This window comes from Sceloporus undulatus, chromosome 1 (assembly GCF_019175285.1).
Source record: "Sceloporus undulatus isolate JIND9_A2432 ecotype Alabama chromosome 1, SceUnd_v1.1, whole genome shotgun sequence".
Classification (NCBI taxonomy): Eukaryota; Metazoa; Chordata; class Lepidosauria; order Squamata; family Phrynosomatidae; genus Sceloporus; species Sceloporus undulatus.
This window is the reverse complement of record NC_056522.1, coordinates 129,339,087-129,365,391: the sequence shown is the minus strand read 5'-3', so window position 1 is coordinate 129,365,391 and position 26,305 is coordinate 129,339,087. Positions and strand designations below refer to the sequence as shown.

The 26,305-nt window shown below is 40.5% G+C and overlaps 1 protein-coding gene across 5 annotated transcripts in view; it reads left to right on the top strand.

Annotated features, from left to right (window-relative positions):
* ADGRB3 (adhesion G protein-coupled receptor B3) overlaps nt 1-26,305 on the top strand; it is a 625,822-nt gene that overhangs the window by 220,033 nt on the left and 379,484 nt on the right. For all 5 annotated transcript variants that reach the window (XM_042465745.1, XM_042465739.1, XM_042465732.1 and 2 more), the window contains 3 exons: nt 492-656; nt 8,640-8,804; nt 16,538-16,702. In XM_042465745.1, the coding sequence (XP_042321679.1) occupies nt 492-656; nt 8,640-8,804; nt 16,538-16,702 (495 nt within the window). The remainder of the gene's footprint in view (nt 1-491; nt 657-8,639; nt 8,805-16,537; nt 16,703-26,305) is intronic.

Sequence of the window (26,305 nt, the reverse complement as noted above, 5' to 3'; positions counted from 1 at the left end):
GAGGCTCCCTAACAATAACAAAAGCCCATTTGTTCCAGTAAAAGAAACATGTTTCTTTTCTATGTTTCCTTGCACATGTACATTTGTGTTCTTCCTTGGAATAAATGGAGCAGACTGCAGATAGAAGAGAGGTGTATATGCTTCAAAACACATGGAAACCTCTGGACTGAATTCAAGGGCTATGATTCTGTCTGTATCTATAACTTTTAAAGTCCCGTTAATGGTGTTTAATCTTATTTGTATGAATCTTATGTGAATCTGCAACCATAATCCTGATTAAGTGATGCGTGCTTGAAACAGAACTTGCCTACCAAATCTTACAGGACACTAAAGATGTGTAAATTGGTATCTGTGGATGGCATAAGTGCTGTTTTCTCTCTATGCTGGCCAAGTGATTCATGTTACTGTCTTACTGTTTGCCTTTAACCCCCTTGTTTTGAACCCACTTACTCATGTTTTTTTCTTGTTAAAGCCTTTTTGCTTTGTTACAGTACATGGAGTTTGGGAGGAGTGGTCACCTTGGAGTTTGTGCTCATTCACATGTGGTCGAGGCCAAAGAACTAGAACAAGGTCATGTATCCCTCCCCAGTATGGGGGAAGATCATGTGATGGACCTGAAACACAGCATAAGCCTTGCAATATTGCTCTTTGCCCTGGTGAGCATATATAGAATAACTGTTTGTTACTTAAGAAGCTGGTTTGTTTATTTTTTCAGTGTAGTTCCTTTGTGGTTAGCTTTCTTTTTCTTTTTCTTTTCTTTTCTTTTTTTTTTGGTTTTTTTTTTTTTTGTCTTTTTGTTTTCCAGTTTTGGCCTAACATCTATAAAAGGGTGCATTACTATAGGGCTTTATGGGTGCTAGTAGGGTTCATTAGAGATAAACTGGCAGCCTTACACTTGCCCTGCACATCATTCATGTTCTTCATTCAGGAAAGTTGAATGTCTGGCATTTGTCATGAAGGCTCTCTCCCCATTCACTTTGATGTTGAAAAGATAAAAATGCCAGTCTTTTCAAAACTGCTATCCAATCCTCTTCTGTACCCCCAGCAAATAAAAGGAGAGAGCTAAACTTATAACCTCCCTTTCTTTCAGTGAGCTCAAGGTAGCATACATGATGCTCTTCCCCTGCCCTTTATCCTCACAATAACCTTGGAACACCCCAGTAGGGCAGGCTGAGATAGAATGCTGGCTTCATGCTCACTCAGTGAGTGTTGTGGTTCAACAAAGCATAGACAGGGTGTCCCAGATGCCCGTCCAGTACTACACTGCCTTTGGTAGGCTAGTGGGAAACTCCAAGGAAGACTGGAGAACACCAGAGTACCATTTACTTTGAACTTTATCGCACAGGCTCCAGGCACAGGACGAGAATGGGACAAAATGGGCCTGGAAGGGAACGGAACTAGTGGGGGATGCATTTTATTGCACACAAGGAAGTCCCTCACTCATTCTGTTCCCTTCCCTTCGGTTCCCAATCAATCCCCAAAGGAGGAGATTTTTGAGAACTGTTTTGAACAGTTCTCAAAAATCGCCCCCTCTGGAACGGATGGGGAGTGGAACGGAACGAGTGAGGGACTTTGCATGCAGTAAAATGCATCCCCCACTCGTTCCACACTCATTCCTGGCCCCTTCTGTTCCGTTCTCATCCCGTGCCAGAAGCCTGTGGTGCGATAAAGTTCTTTATGAGGAATCTGGGCCCAGCTTATGATTTCACAGTGGGGAAAAACACTATCTTTTATTTCCTGTGGGTCAGGCAGGCAGAGTACTGGCACCTCTTCCTCACTGTGGCGATGCTTCGCTGGTTGCTGCAGTCACCTTTTCCCACACATTGGTTTCTGAGAGTTGGTGGTGTAGATGGGTTGGCAGCTGACAAAGAGCAATGTTGCCCACATAATGAAAGTTAACCTTGAAATAGGTTGTGCCTGCCTCAGTTAACAGGAGTGCTCACATAGCTACAGTTTCCCACTTGGAATCCACACTGCATCCCTAAGGCTTTCATTCTGTTGGGGGAAAGGTGTATTAGCCATTGCTAGAGTAGAAAGTGAGAGAGAGAGCCAGCATGATATAGTGGTTTGAGCATTGGACTAAGACTCTGAAGATCAGGGTTTGAGTCCCGATTTGGCCACAGAAACCCATTGGGTGACTCTGAGTGAGTCCTATACTCTCAAACCCAGAAAACCCTGTGTCAGGGTTGCCATAAGTTGGAAACTACTTGAAGGCACACAACAAGAACAACAAGAAGGTGGGATCCACAAAACCTTCCAATCAGTTTTTCAGTCTGTCTTTCTCAAAGACAACTGCCTCTCTAAATCCATATGCTTTTATGTAAATGCTCATTAAAATCACATTTATAAATTTAGTGCAAGGGTCATGATATGTACCTTTCTGGATCCTATTATATTGCATCCCACTCCCACAACTGTGTAAATATGGTTTATTTATTTACATTATCGCTCTGTTCTGCATCAGAAAAAATTGGTTTATGTCCACAAAAGCAAATTTGAAAATAAAAACCCATTAGTCTTAAAGGTGCTGCCATATTTTTTTTCCTTCTCTTTCCCCCTCCCCCTTTCTTCCTCCTTTTTATGCTGTAAAAGACTAACACAGCTACTTTTTTAAAAAAAACTACCACTTTAGAACAGATAATGTGAATGTACATTTAGAACATGCTTTCCAAATCAGTTAATGTAATGGTTCAAGAAGGGCTTTGCTGTCCAAAAGTTGTGATGGGGACATCAAAATCAGGTATGCATTTAGACTTATATAAAGTCATTTCTAGATCTGGCCACAAATGATCCTGTACTGTCATAATGAGAATACAACTGATTGTCAAATGGTGACCTAGGAATACTGCTTTAGTATTTGGAACAGAGTTAAAGCCAAGCCTCAGGATCAGGGATTCTCTAGAGTGGTGTGCAACATGACAGAGAGAATTCAGCTCAGTGTCACATCCCACACCATTCAGAAGAATCAGCTCCATAGATCCTGGAGTTTTTATATAGGTTAAGAAGAAAAGAAAAGCAGCTGGGTAGCTAGTGCTTTTTTTTAAAAAAAAATATTCTATTTGCATTAGGGAGAAATAAACTGGAAAATGGAAGATCATGATGTCAGATGCATTTTAAAATACTTGTTTCTAATATTGTTCAACATTATCCATATATATATATACACACACACACACACACACACACACACACATACTGTGTGTGTGTGTATGTGTGTGTATATATATATATGTATATATATATATTCCAACGTTGTCTATATTAGTCTATATGTATTAAACATGAAATATGTTTCAAATGGAAGAACTCCAGATCAGGACTTTGGACTTCCAATATGATGTCAACATGTTCCTTTAAGTGGGATCTTAGTACAGCCCACTAAGAAGCCCATTTGCATTCATGTGTTTATTATGTTTTCTTCTACTGTACAGTTTTTATTTCTCCAACATTTTCCCCTCCCAAGCACTACTAAAAGTAAAGAAGCAAAAAAGAAGATAAGTATACTGCAGTTTCAAACATAGTTAAATCAGCAGCAAAAATCCACATACAACAATAAATGATAGAGTACTATCAGCAAGTACAGTAAAAAAAATGCTCAAATAAAATGTAAAAACTACACAGCAAATTCCAGAGAACAATGGCTAGGAAGTGTTGAGTGACTTACCAGGCATTAACTTCAACCAGATTCACAATGCATAGTCATGCTACATAGATGCATCATATTCTACTATTTGGTCTGGCTTGTTACTTGTAATATCCTATACTTGATCTAGGAAGAAATGAAATGCTACTAAAGCTTTGTGTGAAACTTCAAAAGAAACAGGTTAGTGGGTATTCATATCTGGAGAGGCTTCTCCAGTTTTCTGCTAATTAAAGATGAAATAGCCCTTCAAAATCTTCTGGAGACACCTACATTCTCAGGTTTTTCAAGTTTTCTCTGATGAAAATTATATACTCACATTAAGATAGTCAGGTGCCTATCAACAGTATTGATTTTCTGTTGTTTTAAAATAAGAGTGCAGTCTCAAGGACTATAAACGGAGATAGGTGGATATCATGTAATAGTGTAATTGTTGCATGTCCTCCACAATCCTCTTGTCAGCATAATCTGATGTAATACCCTGTCCAGCAATCAAACCTCAGTTGTCAAATCATTTTATTGGTGGGATACAGACGGGCAGGGGAAGACGTCTTGGACGTGTATTCTGCTGAATACGGAGCCTCCAGACTTCCCGCCCCGGGGGCGTGGCTCAGGTGTATGGGGCTTCCACATGGGGGGCATTGAAGACGCCTCACCTGGGGCCGTTTCTGACCCGCAGTTTCCATACCGCCGCCTCGGAGGACGCCGCAAAGAGAGAGGCAGCTTCCTCACGGGCGGCCAAAAACGGGGCTTTTTTTTTCTTTTGCCGGCTGGCGGATGCACTCAGCACCGGCGGCAGAATGCCTATGTGCACATTTAAAGCGCCCAGGCCCCTTTAAACTTTTTCCCCCTCCCTGGCCAAGAACAAAGGTTGTCTCCTGCCAGCTGGTGATCAGCTGGTGTTGGCATCCTTGTCTGCTTGCACATTGCCAATGTCACCAGCATCATGGATGCCTCCTCTCCTTTGGTCCCCGCGCTCTTGCTGAATCTGCAATGCACAGCCACAGCTGTCGCCGCTGCCACCGCTGTCCCCCTGCCATCCCCCATCACCTCCCTTGTACATATGTAAATATTTATAGTTTTAGCATTTTTTTATTGTTAGGTGAAAATGGCACAGGAATGTGTGTAGGGGTGCACTTGAAATTCCAAACTTTCCATGATTCTAGCAGCGCATGCGTACATGCAGCTCTAGGGTTAGGGTTAGGGTTAGGGTTACGAGTCTTAAAATGCGCTGCAGCTGTGCTGCAGCTTCCACACCTGCATGGCAGCTGACGCTGCAATTAAAGCCTGGCTGCAAACTGCGCATGTTCCAGGACCCCGACTCATTATGCGATGCAGCAGACACGGAGCTTTTAAATGGGCAACTTAAATTAGCGGTGTAGCAATTCTGGCGTACCGGTGCAGCAGCTTACAGACGGAGATGCGCAGCTGCGCACTATATAGAAAAGAAGCGGGGAAAAGCAGCACCTTTTCAATGCCGCTTCTTCCCGCTTGGGGCGTGCGGGCGGCGTGTTCATGGCGGCATTCAGGTAAGGGCCGTCTGAAGGCTATACCTTCATGACGTCATGAACACATCCCTTTTTGCCCGTCTGTATCCCGCCTATGTCTCCTAAACCATTAGAATAAATGAAGACTGTACTATGTTATATAGGGGGGAGATAATTGCTGTTGATCTTTGTGTAAATCCAGAATTGTATATTGTTGCCATGATTTTCAATATCTTATATTGTCTTGGTCTTGGAATGCTTGTCTAGCTTTCTTTTTTAACAACCGATCTAGTTTGTATTCTCTCACTTCCCCATATAAATGGAAAAATGAACCCAAAATATCCACCTGGTAATTTGAGTTCTGCAATATGGCTCTATAGATGCTTACTTATAAGCAAGTCCCACTATAATCAGGGTAATTTAGTCTGAAGTCTTGCAGTAATTGTGGTGTTAAATGTGAAAATATATTTCATCAATTTCAGTACTTGTTACTTGAAGTAAAAACAGTAAAGAGTTCCATGACATCTAAAGGGCTAACAAATTTATTACAGCACAAGCCTTCCTGGAGAACAGTCCGCTTCATGAAATGCATGGGATTTACTTAACAAGAATCAGGGAAGTAGCTGGGGGAGGGGGGTCCATGGGGTCTGGACCACCCTTCTGTTAGATACAATGAATAGTGCACGCCACTTCGCCGCCACACCCAAGCCCCATTATAATGGTGGCACTTACTCTGGACCCCCCTCTTCCCAAAATCCTGTTTACGTCCCTGCAGAAATGCAGTCTAATGCCACATCAGGAGTGCTCTTCACTGCTGGTCTAAAACGGTGTCTTCTATTGCAGCGAATTCTCTGCACGTCACTGCAATCTCTCTTTAAAAATAAAATACTGTACTCTGTTATAAAATGAAATAAGGCATTAAGCTATCTCAGTGGATAAGACTTGGGGCCAGTCACAGAGTCTTCAGCATAATTGCAGAATATCCTGTCTGCATCATGTTGCATCAGCATGTGGGAGAACTAACCTCCAGTAGTCGTGTCCATGAGCGATCTCTAAGGAAGATGCTATAAGTCAGTTCTGTGTGTTCTATTTTGGCAGATCTGCCACATAATAAGTCAAAGATATCTGTGCTTTAGCCCACAATATATTACAGTATTTTATATTAATTTACAATATTATATCCCACCCTTTATATTAAAAAGGGCCCCCAGAGTGTCTTAGAAATACAAGTAGCATGACAGGTTCTTATGGTCTAAATAGGAATGGGGAAGAAAGAGGAAAGATAAAGGGGAGATACATATGGGCAGAAAGGGGCAGCAAGACGCCGCTCCTTCCTCCTGTGGATCGTTGCTGTGGCAACCGCACATCATAGCAACAATGCTCCATGAAAAAGGAGCCACGAAACATGGGTCCTTTCTCCGCTGCTGCCAAGGAGCCATTAGCTCCCTGGAGTGGTGCAGTGATGTCCCTTGTGCACTATGCCATTTGGACATGATGCATGAGGCACATCATCAGCGTGCACACCATGTGAATGTGCACATGCCAAAACAGCACCCGGATAGTGTGGTAGGGCTCTTGAGCCCGAAAATTGTCCCCAGGCTGACGCTTTGCGACAGTCTCTACCAGGCCCAAGTTTCATTCTTGTAATGATCAGTTGAAGTGAAATGGATTGGGTATATTGCTAGAATGGCTGCTCTTCTCAGCAGCAGTTGTGAGATACATCTGCTGACATTTTTTTCCTCTTCCTCTCACTCCTGCTGTAGTCTGCTAGAAAGACTACTGACTGATGAGGGCTGAAGTCAAATACAGCTGGTGTTTTATGTAGAGAGCAGATCCATCTTGGAAAGGTTCTGTTGGTATAGAGATCTGGAAATCAAATACAGTGGACCCTTGTTATATGCTGGGGTTTGGTTCCAAGAACCCCCATGGAAAACAAAATCCGTGCATTCTCAAGTCCCATTAAATATAATGACATAGCAAAATGATGACCCTTATAAAAAAATGGAAAATCAAGTTTGGTATTTGAAATTTATACTTTTGAACATTTTCAAACCATGTATGCTTGAATCTGTGTATAAAAAATCCATGTATAAGAAGGGCCGACAGTATGCAGACCTAGCATTATTCTGCCTCAGATTCAAGCCTCTGCAACTCCCACAATGGAGTGTGTTTTGTTTTGTTTTCTGTCTGATGATGCTGTAAGAGCTGGACCTAGAGAATTAGATTTACTCTTAAGGCCCCTGCTGAAGTGGGATATGTGGCTGGTGAAGTGGAGTGGAAAATATTACTTGTCCATAAGCGATGAAAGAAGCATTTAAAGGGGTCACCTAAGGGCAGAATAGGGCTAGTCACTATACCAGTTTGCATGCACTGGCTGTAGCCTTGGGATTTAGATAATCTAGGAGCAGGATATCATCATTGCCAATTAATGTGCTGGGATAATTTTGCAACAGAATAAGAAACTAAGCAGTCTCTCTTCCTGCCCATAATGCCTTTCAGTGGTGTTCATGCAAAAATGAAACAGATCTTTAGCCGCAGAAGGGACAATCAAAGAAGAACCTTTACAGTATTAGGTCATAATTCTATACATGTTTGCATAAAAAGAAGTTCATCTGCATTCCTCTGGAACTCATTTCCAGAAAAGAGTGTCCTAGAATGATACATTTAACCCTACAAGTAAATTTGACTATATATTGCACTCAAGAGGATCAAAACTGAATACAGTGAAGCCTCTTCCTCCACCACCTGAAGTGCACCCATTATATAGAAGGCAAAGGCCTGTTACAGACTGCCAAAATAAAGCTGCTTCGGGTCTCTTTGGAGGTATGCTGTTTAAATGATGCATGGATCCTAAGAAACCGGAAGCTGCACCAAAGCTGCACTTCAGTGCTTAGGAATGGAGTGTGGCTTTGGCGCAACCTCCGGACTCTTAGGACCCATGCATCATTTAAATAGCATACCTCCAAAGAGACCCGAAGCAGCTTTATTTTGACAGTCTGTAACAGGCCAAAGTTACCATATTCCCTGTAGCATTCCACTCTATTTCTCTCCATTCTAGCACTTGACTCATCCAATTACTTTGCCTAGACTTTCAATAAAATGCCCAGCATTTTGCAAGTTATATGTGTTGTGTAGGAAGGGGGGGAGAGAGGACTCTGTTCCTTTTAGTAGCCCTCACAATAGTGACATCTGGCCACAGTTTGCCATAATATATTCTAGTTTGTTTACTGTCTTGAATGACAGTACTGTCTGCCTTTATTTCTTGCTATGTGTCTGTATCTCTGTCTGCTGCATTTCTCTGCTGTTCTGTTGTGAACTTTGTCTGGGCTGTTTACATAAAAACAATTCTGAAAATACAATCAACAGTTGTGATATAAAAACAGTAGAGCTGTCTTGCAGAAACAAACTTTATTTGTCACCACAAAATTAAAAATGTATGCTTAGACCATTTCTTGGATTTACCTGGTAAGGTAATGCACATTTTTATTTTTGTTTTGTGCGTATTGCAATAGTTGATGGCCAGTGGCAAGAGTGGAGTGCTTGGAGTCAGTGCTCGGTGACCTGTTCCAATGGAACGCAGCAGAGAAGTCGCCAGTGCACAGCAGCTGCTCACGGAGGCTCAGAGTGCAGAGGCCCATGGGCGGAAAGCAGGGAATGCTACAACCCCGAATGTACAGGTACATATGATCCTCTCAAGCAAGAAAATGTATTATTATCTGTAGTGTGTGTGTGTATTTCATAAGGATTATTAAAAGATCTTAACCTTCCTTTAAGACAGCTGAGTAAAGATCTGTAACCAAGCTTTCCATCCCAACATTTTAACCCAAAGTTTGTGTGTGTGTGTGTGTGTGTGCGCGCGCGCTACAACTCCCAGAATCTCTCAGTTTTGCAATGCTTGCCAGGGGATTATGGAAATTATACCTAGGGTTGTCAGGTGAAATAAGGGATGGGACTTTTGTACTTTTAATAGTTGTGTAAAAGAAGGAATTTCAGCAGTCAATATTTACTCAGTTCCCTCTTCAATCCAGCCATTGAAGGTACAGAAACACTGTCCCTTATTTCACCTGACGACCTTAGTTGTAGCTTATAAAATTGTTTTCTCCAAGCTCTGCTCTAACCATTATACTTTTTCTAATGTTCCTTACGAGATAAACCTATTCAGTTATGGATTGAGAATGGGGAATAGCAAATATTTCCCTTAGCAAAGGAATCCCTTACTCATCTTTACAGCAAACCCAGCAAAAATTAATGTGAGCAATCTAGAGCACTCCTAAAGCTTTGGCAGGAAACAAGTATGGTGTAAATAAAAGAATGTTTTAGCCTCATTGATCTCAGCCTGAGACATAAACATGAAGTGAAAATGTAAATTGGTTTTGGATTAATCATACCTTCTGCTACTAAATCTGCACCAGGTGGGACCCCTAATGGACAGAGATATCCTGGCTGTATAATGGAGAAATCTCATTTGTGCACAATTGTACTCAGGGCAACCTATCCAAACTTTTGAAAAACTGTGATTGGTCTAAAATATTTCTATTCAACTGTTGACTGAGAACAGGTAATTCAGATCATACTTCATCAGTGATAATCCAGCTGCAATGGCTAAGCCTGCTGGTGGACACAATTCAAAGTGCAGGTCTTCCTGCCCTCCTCATAACTAAGCATATAGTTTAGCCCTCAGACTGTAAACTAGGCCTGTTGCTTACAGGAACAAGTGGGTGCAAAGCTGCTAGCTTGTACACTGACTGAGTTCCACAGTCCTCTACTTTGGAGCTCATTATGCTCCCTCCAGTGCACTTCTGTTTTGCCTAAATACCCCAAGATCTCATCTGATTTTGGAGGTTAAGTAGGCCATTTCTTGAATCATACATTTATTTATCTATATTCAAATTTGGGAAGTGAACCCATCAAGACTTGATGGGATATAAATTGAGTCGCTACATTTCTAAGATTAAGTTTCTGTGGGTAAAGCCTGAAACAGACAGACCAAAAGAAGTGGCTTCTGGCCACTTTGGGGGTGTGGTGTTCAGTTGAGGCACCCAGAAAAGTGGCTAGAAGCTGCTCCAAGGCTGTCAAAGGCAGCCCATAGCAGCTGAAGAAAGGAGCAGAATTAATCTGCTCCTTCCATCTGCGTGTTTGGGACCGCTGCTACAGCCTGCTTTGAGAGTGGACCATGCAATTGCCATGGTCCCGGGCCAATCACACTGCTTGTATGCTTTGGGCCAAAGTTGTCATATCCCTTATCTGTTTCAGAAGCAATTGCTGCTAGGTTGGCATGATTACTATATTGCACATGCATCAGTTTGTGCCCTCTCTTGCTGTTTAGTGCTTCATTGTATCAGACATGTGGGGGGAGGGGTTGTAAGATGATGATGAATCATTATTCTCATCATTTATTTATAAAACACCATTATAAAACCATTATCCAGATAAAATAAAAAATACAATATAATGCAAACTGTCAAATCCATTTAATCAAAATATACAAGATTATAAAACTATATTAAACTAAAATTCAAAAATTTTGGAAATCAAGAACATTTTAATGGGAAGGAGCGGTCTGAAAATGTTCAGACAGGCAATTCCAGGAGTATGAAGCAGCAAGCGAAAAAGGATGAAGACAAGCCAAGGAAGAGGGAATCCTTGGTTGGGTGAGAAGGTTGCATTTCCCAGAGTAGAGATTTCAAGCAGGCTGATAAAAAGAAATAAGGGCTGAAAGAAAAGGGGGAGTGAGGTTGGGTAGAGCTTTGAACATTAAAACAAGAAACTTGTACTGAATCATAGAAGGAATTGGTAACCAGTGAAGAGAGAGCAAAAGTGGGGTGACATGATCAAAATGATAGGCCAAAAAGATAATCTTAGAAGCAGAATGTTGAATGGACACCAGAGGACTAAGATGAGACAATGGAAGAGCAGTCTCAAGAAGATCAGAAGAAGACAATAATCAAGGTGGGAAATGACAAAAGTGACTGCTAAGGTCTTAGCAGAGGAAGCAGAAAGAAAAGGTCTAATTTTGGTGGTGTTATAATGAAAAGATCAACATGACTTTGCTACAGCCTCAGTGTGAGGAACAAAAGACAGGAATCAAAAATAAATCCAAGACTACGTGCTTCCTTCACAGGATAAATGGGAGCATTGTTAACAGTGATGGAGAATGTATGTTGTAAAGAAGGGTTTGGAGGAAAAAGAACTAGTTCTGTCTTTGCCATGTTACTCTTTAGATGACAGTGAAGCATCCATGCTGAGATATCTGAAAGATACACTGTAATACAGGTGCTTTCTGCACCGGCATTTGGGACGTCCTCCGGACGTCCCATTTTAAAAAAGGGGCATCTCTTATAGACGCCCCTGGGCCTAGTACGGACTCCGTCCGTACAAGATGGCGGCGCCCCTTCTACATGGGCGCCGCCATCTTTACGTACTGGACGCACAGCGTCCAGACATGTCGCGCCGCTTGTGACGTAGCGAGTGCGCCCCTGGCGCCTCGCTACGTCGCAAATGCGACGGTAAAAGAAGCTCCATTTTGGAGCTTCTTTTTTCGGTCCGCGCGGGAGTCGGGCCGTCTGAAGGCTCCGGCTCCCCCGCGGACCTACTGGCGGCGGCGGCAGACTGCCGCAAAGCGGCGGTCTGTACCCTGCCACAATGTTCAATGTCAGAAGAGAATTCTGGAGTAGAGAAACACAGCTGGGTATCATTAGCATACAGAGCCAGTGTGGTGTAGTGGTTTAAGCATTGGACCTGGACACTGGGAGACCAGGGTTCAAATCCCAACTTGGCCATGGAAACCCACTGGGTGACCTTGGGCAAGTCACACTCTCTCACATCTGCTCCCTGTTTTAATATGAACTTTTAAAGGGATATCCAGTATGCTGAACCTGTTTTTGGAGACGTTTCAAACTGGGTATGCTGGCTCTGAACATAGTTTGGAGATGGGGCTCCTGTGAAATTGAGATTAAATTGCAACACCTGGGACAGGTTCACTGGCCCCACTAATACAGAATCCACCAGGTGCCCCTGATAGTCACACCTCAGCACACCTGTTGTTGCCTTCCTTGGAATTCTCCTTAAAGGTGAAAGAAAGGGTCAGACATTCCTACAACCACTGACAACACTTCTGAACGTGGATCAAAACCCCTGTCAACTAACACCTTTTGAGAGAAGGAAATGAAAGAAAAGTGTGTGGTGGTATGAGGTAACTATGTAGGTTTAAAAAGATACAACAAATGAGGACTCACAGCAGCTTCAGCAGCCAGGCAAGGCCTTAAAAACCCTGCCTGAGAAGCTTTCCCAGCAGCAGAGCCAGCTTGAGTGGAGGAAGAGGGAGGACTCCAAGGACCCACCCACCCCCAGGACTCACAGCAGCTTCAGCAGCCAGGCAAGGCCTTAAAAACCCTGCCTGAGAAGCTTTCCCAGCAGCAGAGCCAGCTTGAGTGGAGGAAGAGGGAGGACTCCAAGGAACCACCCACCCCCAGGACTCACAGCAGCTTCAGCAGCCAGGCAAGGCTTTAAAACCCTGCCTGAGAAGTTCACTCAGAGATAGAGACTGTGCAAGAGGAGGGATTAAACTCCCCTGAAGGCACCAAACTCTCCTCTCTATTTTTTTTTTGATGGGATGTTGAAATAATGAGGAAATAGTAAAGTAAAGTAACTTACTACCAAGATAATAAATAACAGCTAAGTTATCTACTAATTAGTAGGAAATAAGGAATTTGGGAAGCTCGTCTTTCCTTTTTCTCTTTTCTTCCCCAAAGGAAAAAAAAAACTATTTGTATTTCCCCTTTCTCCTCTTCCTCCCCCCTTCTCTTCGTAAAATAGTGTGATTATGGCAGATAATAACAATTTAGAGGAAACAAAGGCCCCTACTCCATCTAATTCAGCAATGTACTCTGACCAATTAAGAGTAAGAGAGACTCATACCTACTTATTAGAGGAAATAAAGAAAATTAGCTCAGATCTAAAAACAGAAATAGCAGCTAAGATTAAGGAGGAAATAAATTGCTTAAGAGAAGAGATTAAAATGGATATACAAAAAGAATTGAGTATTTTTAAAGATAGCATGACAAAAATTACTGGAGAAGTCAAATCACTTAATAAAAAAATCACTGAGATTCAAGAGAAAACGGAGGTATTAGAAAAGAAAGTAGAAACCTCAGAAGAGAAACAAACCCAAGATGAATATTACAAAGCTAATTTAGAATTACGACTACAAAGAAAGGCAATAAAACTAAGAGGTCTAAGTGAACAATTGAATGAAAACTTAACAACAAGAATTATTTCAGAACTAGCTCACTTTATTGACTGGTCAGAGGATCAGTTAGACTCAGAGGTGGATAAATTGTACAGGGTGGACTCATGGGCTGCCAAAAATAATAACCTCCCACGAGACATTATGGTTTTTTTTGTCAGGGAAAGGGTGAGAGATTTAATATTAGAAATAAGCCAAAATAAGAAATTTGAATTGGAAGGTAATGAGATTAAGATATTTAGGGCAATCCCAGCACAAATATTGAGGAAAAGGAGGGACTACACAATTTTAACAGAATACCTAAGACACAATAATATCAGGTACAAATGGTAAAAAACAGAAGGGGTCTCCTTCACCTTTGAAAGAGAAAGATTTGTGATTAACTCAGAAGAAAAAATGAAAGATTTTTTAATCAACAATAAAAAGGAACAGAAAACTGGGGAAACAGAGGAAAGGAAGAAGGAAAGAAAAAAAAAGGAGGAACAAGCTAGGGAATATAGAGGTGAAGGAGGGGAATGGAAAGGACCAGGAAACGAAGACTTCAGAGGAAGAAAAAGATAGCTCAGAGGAAACTGACAGATCCTCCTCAGAAGGAAGAGAAAGTGAACTTGAAATAGATTTAGAATTGGTGCAAGCTAAAGCTCAGAAGCAGAAAACGAGAAGCCAAAAGGGAAATAGTGAGAAAAAAGGGGAGCAGACAGAAAATAGGAAGGGGAAAAGGAAATTAAGGAAAAATAGAAGAACAAGGCATTAAATAAAGTTGTGTTAAATAAAAGAAATAATGGTAAACAATTTATTGCCATGGAATATCAATGGGGTAAATTCCAAATTCAAAAGGAGAAGAACTTTTCATTATCTCGCGAAACAAAAAGCAGATATTATTTGCATTCAAGAGACACACATTAAAAAAAAAAAAAAGACAGGCATGTTTTGGTAATTGCTAAATTAAGAAAGCTATTTACATCCTGTAATGAATAATGAGTGATGATTACTGTTATATGTGTCGATGAATGGAGAAAGAAAAATACCTGTTAAAGTTCATACTCTAATTATGTAAATATCCAAATTTAATTTTAATTGTTAATATTCAAAGCAGAGAATCATTTACTATTGCTTGACAATAATTATGCCGTTACATGTGATGAATCTTATAGCAGAGAGGGTGGGACGGGGGATATGGTGTTGGGTGAGAAAATAGAAAAATTTGATCAAGAATTTATAAAGTGTAAAGTTTATTCACTTTTGTCATTATTTTTTTTCTGTACATGACATTTATGTTATATCTTGATCTAATAAAAAATAATTTAAAAAAATAAAATAAAAAGATACAACAAATGTAATTTTCCCTGAAAGATGTGGGCTTTTGAGGAAGGAGAACTGGGCAAGGTGGATTGGAAAGACCTTTAGAAGGAGTCAGGAAAGCTTTTGAAGAGGACTGACCCATCTAAAAGCTGCTGCTGTTTCTGGGAACATTTTCGTCCAGTGGAAAGTTATATAGAAGCACTCTAATAGAAAAGAATGCCTTATTTGTAGCCATTTAGTTCCATGCAATGGAAAACATTCCATGCAATGCAAGTTACTTGTTATTTTCTTTAATAACTAATTAAAAGACTAGTATCCTAATAGATGATAGTGAGAAAATAATGGAATACAGACCTCTTCTTCCTTCCTATGGAGCCACCTTTCTCCTGAAGATGAAAGTTAATAATAATAATAATGTGTTTTATTTATATACCGCTATTCCAAAGATCATAGCGGTGAACAGCAAGTAAGCTTATTAGCAAGTAAGCTAATTTGCCCCCAACAGTCTGGGTACTCATTTTAGCGACCTCGGAAGGATGCAAGCCTGAGTCGAGCTTGGGCCCTTTTGCTGGTCTTGAACTCGCAACCTTGTGGTTTTGAGTGAATGGCTGCAGTACAAGCATTTAACCACTGCGCCACCAGGGCTCCATTGAAGGTGAAAAGAAATGTTGACAAATTGATTCGGTAGACTGAAACCCCTTTCCATCAGGATGAGTTAGGAATACGACCTGGTTAACATGACCAAAACTGCAAGGCATAAAAAGACTATCCTGAAGGTAGTCTGAAGAAGTCATATAAGGGCAGAAATAGCATGAGGTTAGGAGAGTGTTTCCTGTTTCAACAACCGAGGCTGGATTGCTCCCATGTAGATTCATGGGAATATGATCATAGGGCCAAATAGAACAGGAAAACCATGGTTTCTCCATAGATTTAGGAGATTTTCATTGCTAGATGTTTGGAACCATTAAAAAAACATAAGAAATATATTTGAAAGGTAATGGTGATTTATCTGCAAAATGAAGGAAAAGCTGCAGACAACAATTCTAGTATTATGAATAGGTTTATAGGGATTCATTTTTAAAATAAATATTAGTATTGACTGCAGAGATATTCATGAAAAGCATACAAAGAGAAGCCTAATAGATGTGAACAAAGCATGCAGTGGTGAATACAAGGAAAGAAAATAGTAGAAATAATGTTGAAATGCTAGGATAGCTGCTGAAATGAAAACAATATGACAGCTATTTTAAAATATTGTGTGACAATGGTTGCCAGCCAAGCTGAGAAAATGTGTTTGCTGGCAGCTCATTTTTACAGTGCAATCCAAATTTGCCTACTTAGAAGTACAGTAAATATTGCTCAATGGAATTGCCTCCCAGATGACTCTTATGCTGCATCTGTATTGCAGAAATAATCTGTTTGACACCACTTTAACTGCCATAGCCCAGTGCTATGGAATCCTGGGAATTGTAGTTTGTTGTGATACCAGAGGTCTCAGACAGAGAATTTACAATTCCCAGAATTCCACAGCATTGAGCCATGGTAGTTATAATTTCTTTATGGCTATGGATGCAGCCGTAGTCTTACTTCTTTAGTGATAATACCACAAGGGACAATAGAAAGCCAACAAAGCATAAAGATAACTAAGTTTATTGAATTATTGTTGGTCATAATAGTAGATTGAAACACATGCTTTAAGTCTCTCCAACTGAGGTTATGCTGGTTTTCTTAACTGAAGCAGGATCATGTTGTACTTACAATGGTTTCTTTATTTACCTTGATTTGCCACTTTTAGATAGGCATCATGCAATTCATGGCATGCATTTTGTTGGTGTCCTGATTATCATAAGTTCTTCCAAGCAGCTAATGGCCAGTGGAATCACTGGGGCCACTGGAGCGGGTGTTCCAAGTCTTGTGATGGTGGCTGGGAGAAGAGAATACGGATATGTCAAGGAGCGGCTATCACTGGACAGCAGTGTGAAGGAACAGGAGAGGAAGTTAGACGGTGCAGTGAACAACGATGCCCAGGTAAGAAATGGATATTATGTCTGGACTATATAGTTCAGTGTGGGTTTTGTTGTTTGTTGTTTTAAATTGCCCTTAGCTTAGGATGACCTTGTGGACACATCTCCAAGCCCCCCTGTAATCCATTGCTCTGCTTAAGTCTTGTAGATTCATGCCTATGACCTCCCTATTTGAGGCTAGCCACCTGGTGTGTGGTGTTCTTCTCTTTCTTCTACCCTCTACCTTTCTTAGCATTATTGTCTTTTTGAGGGAGTCATGCCTTCCCATAAGGTGCCCAAAGTACGACAGCCTCAGTTTTTGTCATCTTAGCTGGTTTGATCTGTTCTAGGACCCATTTGTTTGTCCTTTTGGCCACAGTATCTTCTGCACTTTCTCCAGCATCACATCTCTACAAATTGATTTTTTCCTTATCAGCTTCTTCTTCTTCTTCTTTTTTTTTTTTTACTGTCCAGCTCTCACATCCACACATGGTGGTAGGAAATACTATAAGTTTGGTGCTCATTTGTATGTCTTAGCTTTGTGGGCTGGACACAGTTACTATTAGGACTCATGTATAGGATGTGTGTTATATACAGCTGGCCCTCCGTTTACGTGGAGGATCCATTCTGGACCCCCCCGCAAAATCGGAGGCTCGCACGGCACATGCATGCGCACCATTAGAATGAATGGAGGTTGCCCCTCCACACATAATCGAGGTTACGGATCTGAGATCCATGAGTTAGGAGGGGGGACTGTACATTTATGAAATCAAGCAGAAAGAGTCTTATATTATTTCTTTTTTTAAAATGAGTCACATGCTTAGTTGGTGTATTTAATTTCTTAGTATGCTTTCAAAACAAAAAGAAATCGGCAGAAATTGACAGAGGAGCAATCAAACTCGGTGTGGTCAGTCTGGTAGTAGCAGTAATAGCGTTTTAAAAATAAAAATCCCACTTTATTGGATATCTCTTACTAATTCATGAATTCAGTTTCATTTTGATACAAGAGGCCTTTTCTAGGTTGGAAGGTAGTTTGTACCATGATCATGAACTCTTTACAGTGGTAGAAGTAAATGTGTGTTCAGCTATTGGAGACAAAACCATGGCAGAACTAAAGTACTGGGTTACAGCAAATGCCCCAAATGTGGTAAATATAGAAAGTCATATTTGAATATTGGCAATCTACATTTTGGAGGATTAAAAAAATACTCAAGCAGTTAAATGATGTATCTTGCCAGTCACCTGAATGTGATTGTTAGCATTCACATTGTGGTTGCTGTTGCGTGCCTTGAAGTCATTTCTGATTTATGGTGACCCTAAGGCAAACCTATCATGGGGTTCTCTTGGCAAAGTTTGTTCAGAGAGGGGTTTCCCTTTTGCCTTGCCCTGAAGCTGAAAGTGTGTGACTTGCTAATGTCACCCACTTGGTTTCCGTGACTGAGCAGGGATTTGAACCCTAGTCTACACAGTCATAGTCAATGCTCAAACCACTATACCATGGTGCCATTCACATACATGGAAGTATAAAACTGCTTGGGAGTTTATACAATTAATATGTGACTGTGAGCATTTAGATATAAAAGCTAGCTATCAAAACCATCAATAAAATTTTGGACATCCAGAGAGAAAACGTTGGAGACTGTTTATACCAAATCTATCGAATCCATTTTCAGCTGTGACCAGCAGTACTCCAGAGTTTCAGGACAGTAACTGAAATAAAATAAATCTTATCTAAACACCTTATACTTGATCCTTTTTAGCTGTTTCTGCTGGTAACTCAAAAAGCAATGTTCAACATGCAGAGTCCACATTCTGCCTGTCTCTTTGATTTCAGTATGTACTTGAGTCTTTCATTGTAGTCATGCAAACACTTAAAACATTTCTTTTTAACTTTGGTTAGCTTGTACGCAAAGATAACAAACTATGGAGGGGGCTGTCTTTGGATTTATAAGATGGACAAATTTTACCTTAATAAAATAGTAACTAGGTAAATTTATTTGGAAAAATATTGTTCTTTTTATCCCTGACTTTCAGCAAATAGCAAATTAGGTGTGTGTTCACGTGTTAATTACTGTCAGTCACAGCCAGGTCCAGACTATTTCATTCAGGACCTACAGCAATGATGTTGGAATGCTGCTTTATTTCTCTTTAAGAGGCAAGTCCTTGCATTTCCATTTTTGGCTGAAAACCAGGGACATCACTAAGGGGTACAGGGAGTATGGGGTGCACTAGGTAACACCCTAAGCAACTTTCTGTCTTCTAATCCACCCCTTGGTCCTTCTCATCAATAAATGATGCCTGTTGTCACTAACTCCCAAACCTCTAACGGTCTCAGTTTGGCTGAGATCTTCCTCTTGAGGAAAGAGCAAGCTTGTTTTCTGCTGCTCCAGAGACTAGAATACGGAACAATGGATGCAAGCTCCAGGAAAAGAGATTCCAGCTCAACATTAGGAGGAACTTCCTGACAGTGAGGGCTGTTCGACAGTGGAACAAACTCCCTCGGAGTGTAGTGGAGTCTACTTCCTTAGAGGTCTTCAAACAGAGGCTGGATGGCCATCTGTCGGGGATGCTTTGATTGTGATTTCCTGCATGGCAGAAGGTTGGACTGGATGGCCCTTGTGGTCTCTTCCAACTCTACGATTCTGTGATTCTGTCATCTCATTTTTTTAGCTGCTTTAAAAATGCTTCAGTTTCTTTCTCTTCCTCCCATTCCTCCCCTTTGCCCTCAGTTTGTTTGCACTCAAACTTGTGAAGAGGTGGTGGCAGGATCTTGCACCTCCTGATAGACTTGCCCAAAAGCAAACTTCTACAACCTCTCTTAGCCTGTGTGTTCTTCCTCATTTATAACTTTTGCCATCTTGACCAGACTGATGTTGCTTGGTCCCATTTGTCCCAGTTTTCAGCTGTGAAATGTTGGAGAGTAGGGAAGTCCACACACCAGTCTACTGTGCCCCATACTGTCAGTCATTTCTCCTGTCATTCCTCTGTTTAAATGTTGCATGTTGTTTGAACCTTAAAAACTAGTTTTTCTACAGTGCCCATAAAGAAACATTATATGAGAGAAGAAATAACAAAAATGTTTTCAATTGATACTTTTTGATAAAGCATAAGACCTATTTAAATCCTTTCAAAACATTTAGCTGAACCAATGTCAATATAAAAATGTCTCTAACAACTAATAAGTATTGTCAACAAATAGAATTTTGAAAGGTTGCCACCTGCTGTTAACACAATACTTTACAATGAATTTACATTGTGTTTGTATGGTAAATAGTTAGCAATGTTACCTGGTTTTGTCCATGGCCTTGATTTGATCTAGATTGCAATTTAGGTGTTATAATGTCAGACACCATTAACATTAATGCCTTGAGCACCTTACTAATTGCAATATGGGATATATGCAAGACATGTAATTCTGAATGATATATTATTGTTGTTGTGTGCTTTCCATGAACTATTGCTGATGATTTTCATATTAATTAACAGGGTAATCCTATTTATATATCATATCATGATTTGCTTTTATGAAGAGACACTATGCCAAGGAGAAGGCATGAAACGCAACTTCATAAAACGCAAAACAACTCACATGCCTGCAGTGTCTGTGGAAACACCACCATAGTCCACCACTCAGTGATAAAGTTCACATACTGTGTAAAGATAGGTAGCCATCCTTCAGATGTTACTTGGGATACCCTCAGGAAGTCACTGGTTTAATTTTTTCTAGGCTTCCCCAACACTAGACAATTAATTGATAGGGCGATGGTCAATACAGTTCTGGAAAGACACAAATGGAAGGCACACATACTCCAGGGACCCATCTTGAATCCCATTGTGGGAGAGAGGTGGGATATAAATCCTTGAAATAAATAAATCAATAATTGTTAAACACTGAAGTCGAATGCTTTCATAGCTGCCTTCCATTTTAACACTTGTGTTAGGGAGATTTATACAAACACATACGTGTGAACAGATAATGGCTGGGAATACTAGAATGGGGTGCTCTCAATTCCCATTCTTAACTTCTGAAGTAGTAACACCACAATGGGGGCAGAATTCACATGATGTCAGTGTCTTGCAAGGCCCCACTAGCAACTTCTCCAGGACCAGAGGTAAGCATGCAGAAAACAAGATGGCATAGGGAGTGTCCATGGGCATTAAACTTGGGGCCAAGTTGAGGAAGTAAGGTGCCCACACCTATCTACCCTGATGGGCAGAATTTCCCAGAAGGCCCATAAATCCAGCTATGCTGCTGGCAGAAAACTGAAAGACAGGCCTTCCATTGGGACTGGGTACATCAGGAAAGCCATGGGTTGCCTCTTCTCTTCCTAGCCTATAGGTCCATTCTCCAGGTTTTGTCATGAGCAGCGAGAAGCATGTTTTCAAACAACAGTGTCTAGATGTGGGTGTGGGGATAGTCAACAATAGCAGGGTCAAGTCTGCATGTTCTACTATGCTCTATGCCCACCTAGTCCATTTCATTGTCCCCCATTGGCCCACCCCATCCCTCTGTGCTGTGGAAAACAATGCAGGAAGGAGGGCAGCTTTTTTCATAGCATTCCTAGGAACTTGGATGGGAACATTAATCTCTAGCATACAAAAAAGGCTTCCCTGATTCATGTACAGTGTGGGACAGGTTTGCTCTATGTACAGTGTGGGACAGCAGTTAGTATATTAGCCCATACTAACACTTTGCATTGAATAAAGAAATCTGGGGGGGGGGGGAGATGTCTGCCAAGCTCTGGTTTCTGCTGAAGAAACTGCTTGAATTAGTTTCACAGAATTGTTATCACAAAGTTAATAATTTATTTTGTGTGCAATAATAACAATGGGTTGATGTGTTGTAAGGATAAAACATCGGGAAAACATATAGGGCAAAGCAATGTAGAAGTGTTGAATAACAAACAACATATGAAATCACAGACCATCATTTTCACCTTTTCTTTAATTTCTCATCTCAGTCCATGAAGGTACAATATAGTTTGCTTTCAGAATAGAATATATTCTTTTTATTGGATTATGAATTGGACTTCCTGGGTGTCAATCCCTGTTTTGAAAGTGTGGAGGTTAAATCTGGTAAGAGACAGACTGCTTAGCAGAGTTTTGCATAGAAATTAAATGAATCTCTGGCACCAGGAAAAAAGGGGGAGTGGGGGGGGGGGGAAGAAAAAGTTGAAAAAAAGAACATCAATTATGGATTATTTAATTTAGCATGGTTAAAAAAAAACATAGAAATATTTTTTCCCAATATTTCCATGGGCTTTCACATCTCTACAACCCAATGAGACAAACTTCAGAAAAAGTCAAGAAGAGGACACATTTAAATTATATACTTGAATAGTTTACTTGTTGCATCTAAATATGCATTTCTACATTCACATTTCTTAACTTCAGTCTACAACACACTGCAGAAATAATCCAGTTTGGCTTTAACTACCCTGGTTCTGGTTTCTCTTCAGACCTGCCCTGGTTCAATGCTAAGGAATTCTGGGAACTGTAGTTTGGTGAGTCATTTAGCCTTCTGTCAGAGTGCTCTGGTGCCACAACAAACTGCAAATCCCAACATTCCATCACATTGAGCCGTGACAGTTAAAGTGGTATCAAACTGCATTATTTCTGCAATGTTGATTAAACTCTAGTGCTTTCATAGCAGGAAAAGGAGGCAGGAGCATAAAATGGAAGCTTGATTAGAACAATGCTTGCCATATTTTTACAAAATGTATAGTGATATCTTTTAAGCTTGCTGATAGTTTTTTGGAGATAAGTTTCAATTTTTTGGTAATTTTGATCCAAAAGAGAACCATCACATCACAAAGAGAACTTCTGTGTAGGGAGAAAAGCATAAAAATATTTGTGACTGAATAATTTCTTTCCATGATTATATCTCCCAAAGATCAGTGGCAAAGTCATAGTCCAGGACGTCCTGGCTCCAAAGCATGCAGGGAGGGAGGGAGCAACTATATCAAGATGGTGCCTCCTTCTACTCTATCTCTTTGCCTTTTTCTCAGCCCTAATTTGTCTCTTGGCCTAATGGCCAACACAGGCTTTGGTTAGTTGCTTCATGACCAGGTGCGAATTTCCATTCTTTGTCTCCCCATTACTACTGCACAGAACACCTGTACAGAGTTGAGATGGGAATGATATTGTATAAACCATGGTTGTGTTTTTTAATGAGTAGATGTCATGCCCAGAACATCGACTCTGAGACTGAAGCAGTGGACCTGCTGAAACCTGCTGCTGAACCAGAGCAGGAGGTTCCAAAGTCACATGTCTCGGAGACAGATCAGAGTGTAGTCCCCATTCAGATCTACAAGACCACTTAATCCTACCTACCTTTGTTGAGTAGAAACAACAAGGGGGAGGGCTTGAAGAGGTCTCTTATAGGAAGCAGCAATTAATTAAGCAACTGCTGCATTGAGCTGCTGATCTACACATTCCCAGTCCTGCTTTCCAAGGGTTGTTGGAGCTTATCTGATACACCTGGCTTCTTGCTGTGTTCCTGAGCTCTGTGCTTGGCTCGGGCTGTGTTGTTGACTCTGGATGCTGTTTGCCTGATTGAGATATTACTGAACTCTGTTTGGGACTTAAGGCCTGTATTGACTAAAGTAAGTGATGAACTGTGGCTTGGCTAGCTCATTGTCTGCTGGCTATCAGCTGTGTAGTAATCAGCCTGTGGCTGGTTGCTCAGACTGTGTTTGGAACAGAAGGCAATATTTGGCAAGTTAAAGCAATGGGTTACATCTTTACAGTGAAAGGGGCTTCTCTTGCCTCCATTTGAGTCCTGAGACAGAGAATAACCTTGGAGACTTAGCAAGGACATATTCCCCTTTGACTCCTTTGACTTGCCAGATGTTGGTGAATTAGTACTTCCTGGTGGCTTATGGCAAGCCACAGTAGGTAGCCATGTATGGCATGTCCATGACATAGATGAGCTGCATTTTGTGTCTGATGGATATGGCAGGTGTGCATAGCTAGCAATTCTGATTTACCTGTGAGTAAAGAAACAAACAAGTGTTTGCTTTAAGTCTTAAAGAGAGGGGGAAGCTCTCTAAACTAAAAGAGAGAGAAAGACCAAAATAGCACCAAACTATGCTAGCTTTACTTGTATTAGAAGATGTTGGGAAGAAAGATCTCTTAAGAGTACTATTTTGCATTTCAGAGAGGTTAGGAAAGGTGAATAAGAGTTGAAAATGATTGAAAGTGATTGCTGTTGTTACTTCTCTAGCAGTGTCCACACTCTAGCTCCTCTGCAGACCTTATAAACAATTGATAAAACATGGACCTAGATTAACGTCTTTCTTGTGAATAGGTGTACTATTCATGTATGCCATGATCACAAAGCTTTGAAGTTAACCTAAAAAGCAGGACTCACAGCTACTTTCATTGACTTCATTTTGAGTTAAGCAAATTCACCACAAGAGGAGTGCAGTTGTATAAAACAAAATTCTTTATGCATCTGTTTTAGAGTTAGCACTGTCTTTTGCATTGTTTTGCACACACCAATAAAATAATAGTAATTGGCTATGTTCATTTATAGTGCTGATTAACATTATAAGGCCAAGTACCACTGAAAGAGAGATTCTGATGAAACTGAGTCAAAAACTACCTATATGAAATGTGTCTTGATTTATTCATTATGTGTCCAAGGTTTCATGATATTAAGCAGTACTGCACATTTTTTTATCTCACAATATCCACAAAAATGTAGCTTTACATAGAACCACTGAAAATGAGAATAAAAGTGGTGTTTTTCATTTTTGACCAAAAATAGTGCAAAATAAAAATAAATAAATAAATAAATAAAAACCAGGGCAGCTAACTTCCAGGTCTGGTCCTGAAAGGGGAAGCCAAATAGGGATGAAAAGAATATCTGCAAAATTTCTCATCTTCTAAATAGATGAGAAATTGTGTAGATACTCTTTTTCATCCCTACTCACTTTCCCCTTTCAAGATCAGTCCCTGGACCAATATCCATGAAACAGGCATCACATCAAAATATTTCTCTTGGTCTGGTGTACTGAAATAATAGAGCATTGGGGAACAACACTTAGCAAAAATAGCAACTGACTTTTTGCAGACATAAGTAAGTGATATGCATATTTCAGCCTTATGTGTTTTGCATTTGTGCAAAAGTTAGAAAATATGAATGCATTTTAAAATAGTGTTATTACCCAATAAGTGAAGTGATGCATGAATATGTCTGGCATGTTCTTCTTCACATATGTGTAAAGAACCAGCACAGTGTTGGATCAAGAGGAGAGCTGAATGTGGGAATGTGTGCAATTTTCCTCTCACTGTTTCATCTCCCAGCACTTAGAAATCCTCTGGAGGTTCAGAGAGCATGTTTGCAATACTGAAGAGGGCTTTGGGGTGAAGGGATAAAAATACAGACACTGGTGCCTTGGAGTTAACCCAGCCATGTATAATATTTGGACAAATATCATAATGAATTATTTCCATAACACTCAATTAAAAAAAATCATTTAGTAACTATATAGAGCCTTACATATACCTTAAACTTTAATGTAAGTGGAAACATGAAATGTGCATCTGTGTTGAACAGGCAGTTCTTTCCCCAAGCTCTTGAGTATATTATTTTCTATAGTACTAAAGATCAAGTGGAAACAACTCTTTTTCATAAATGTTTGCCATTAAGACATATTATTGCCGTTCTGGCACTGTCAGCTTTCTTGACTTATGATTAGAGAGAGAGCTGATTCTGAAGCATATTTAGCATCCCATTTCATGCACTTCATATTAGCATGACTGAAACATCTGCAGGGATCTTTTTGTCATCCATTAAAGCATATTTCATTGCTGCCACAGGTCTCATCCATTTCCATTAAACAAGTTTTCTTAGTCACCTTACAGTGAGAAACATATTGTTGGGTTGTAGTATCTCATAAAAATATGCAAGTAGCAAAACAGTTTCTTAGAGAAGTTATAACAGAAATGAGGACATAACTATGCCTGACTAATTTTTATATGCATACCCATACTCATGCACATGTGCTTCATTGTGCTAAATGAATTAAGAAATATTGTTATGAAGTGATTTAGACATTAAACTTCTAACAAACCCCAACTCTCTGTGCTCCTGTGTTAATTAAAGCTGCAGTTTTTGGTGAAGTTCTGGAAAGACAAAAAAATAATAACTTTCCCCTACCTGCTTCTTCATGTTCAAAGTTGCACATAAAGCTGTTTTATCTGTGATAGAGTTCTAGACATGTACTTTCAAGAGAGTTTCCTAGCTCTAGTGAAGCACTGAAGTTTGGGCAGTGGTTTATTTTATGGATTGGCCAAGTACTTTCAGACACTATGGACGTTATCATACATGGCACGTAATGTGTTGGAATTGTGGCCCAAGCGCTTCAGAGGCACAGAGGTGGGATCGCTGGTCGCGCTTCTGAAGCATCACTGAAGGGTGTCCCGCTCTTCTCCTGTTGATGAATCGTTTGCAGAGTAGCCATTTCTGTAATAATGGGATCGTCCGTTATGCAAAAATGGCTGTTCCACGAACGCTTTGACAACAGAAGAACAACAAAATGCCTCAATGACGTTTGAGAACTGTGACCAGCGATCCCACTTCTGCACTTCTGAAGCATTTTGGCCACAATTCCAGTGCGGT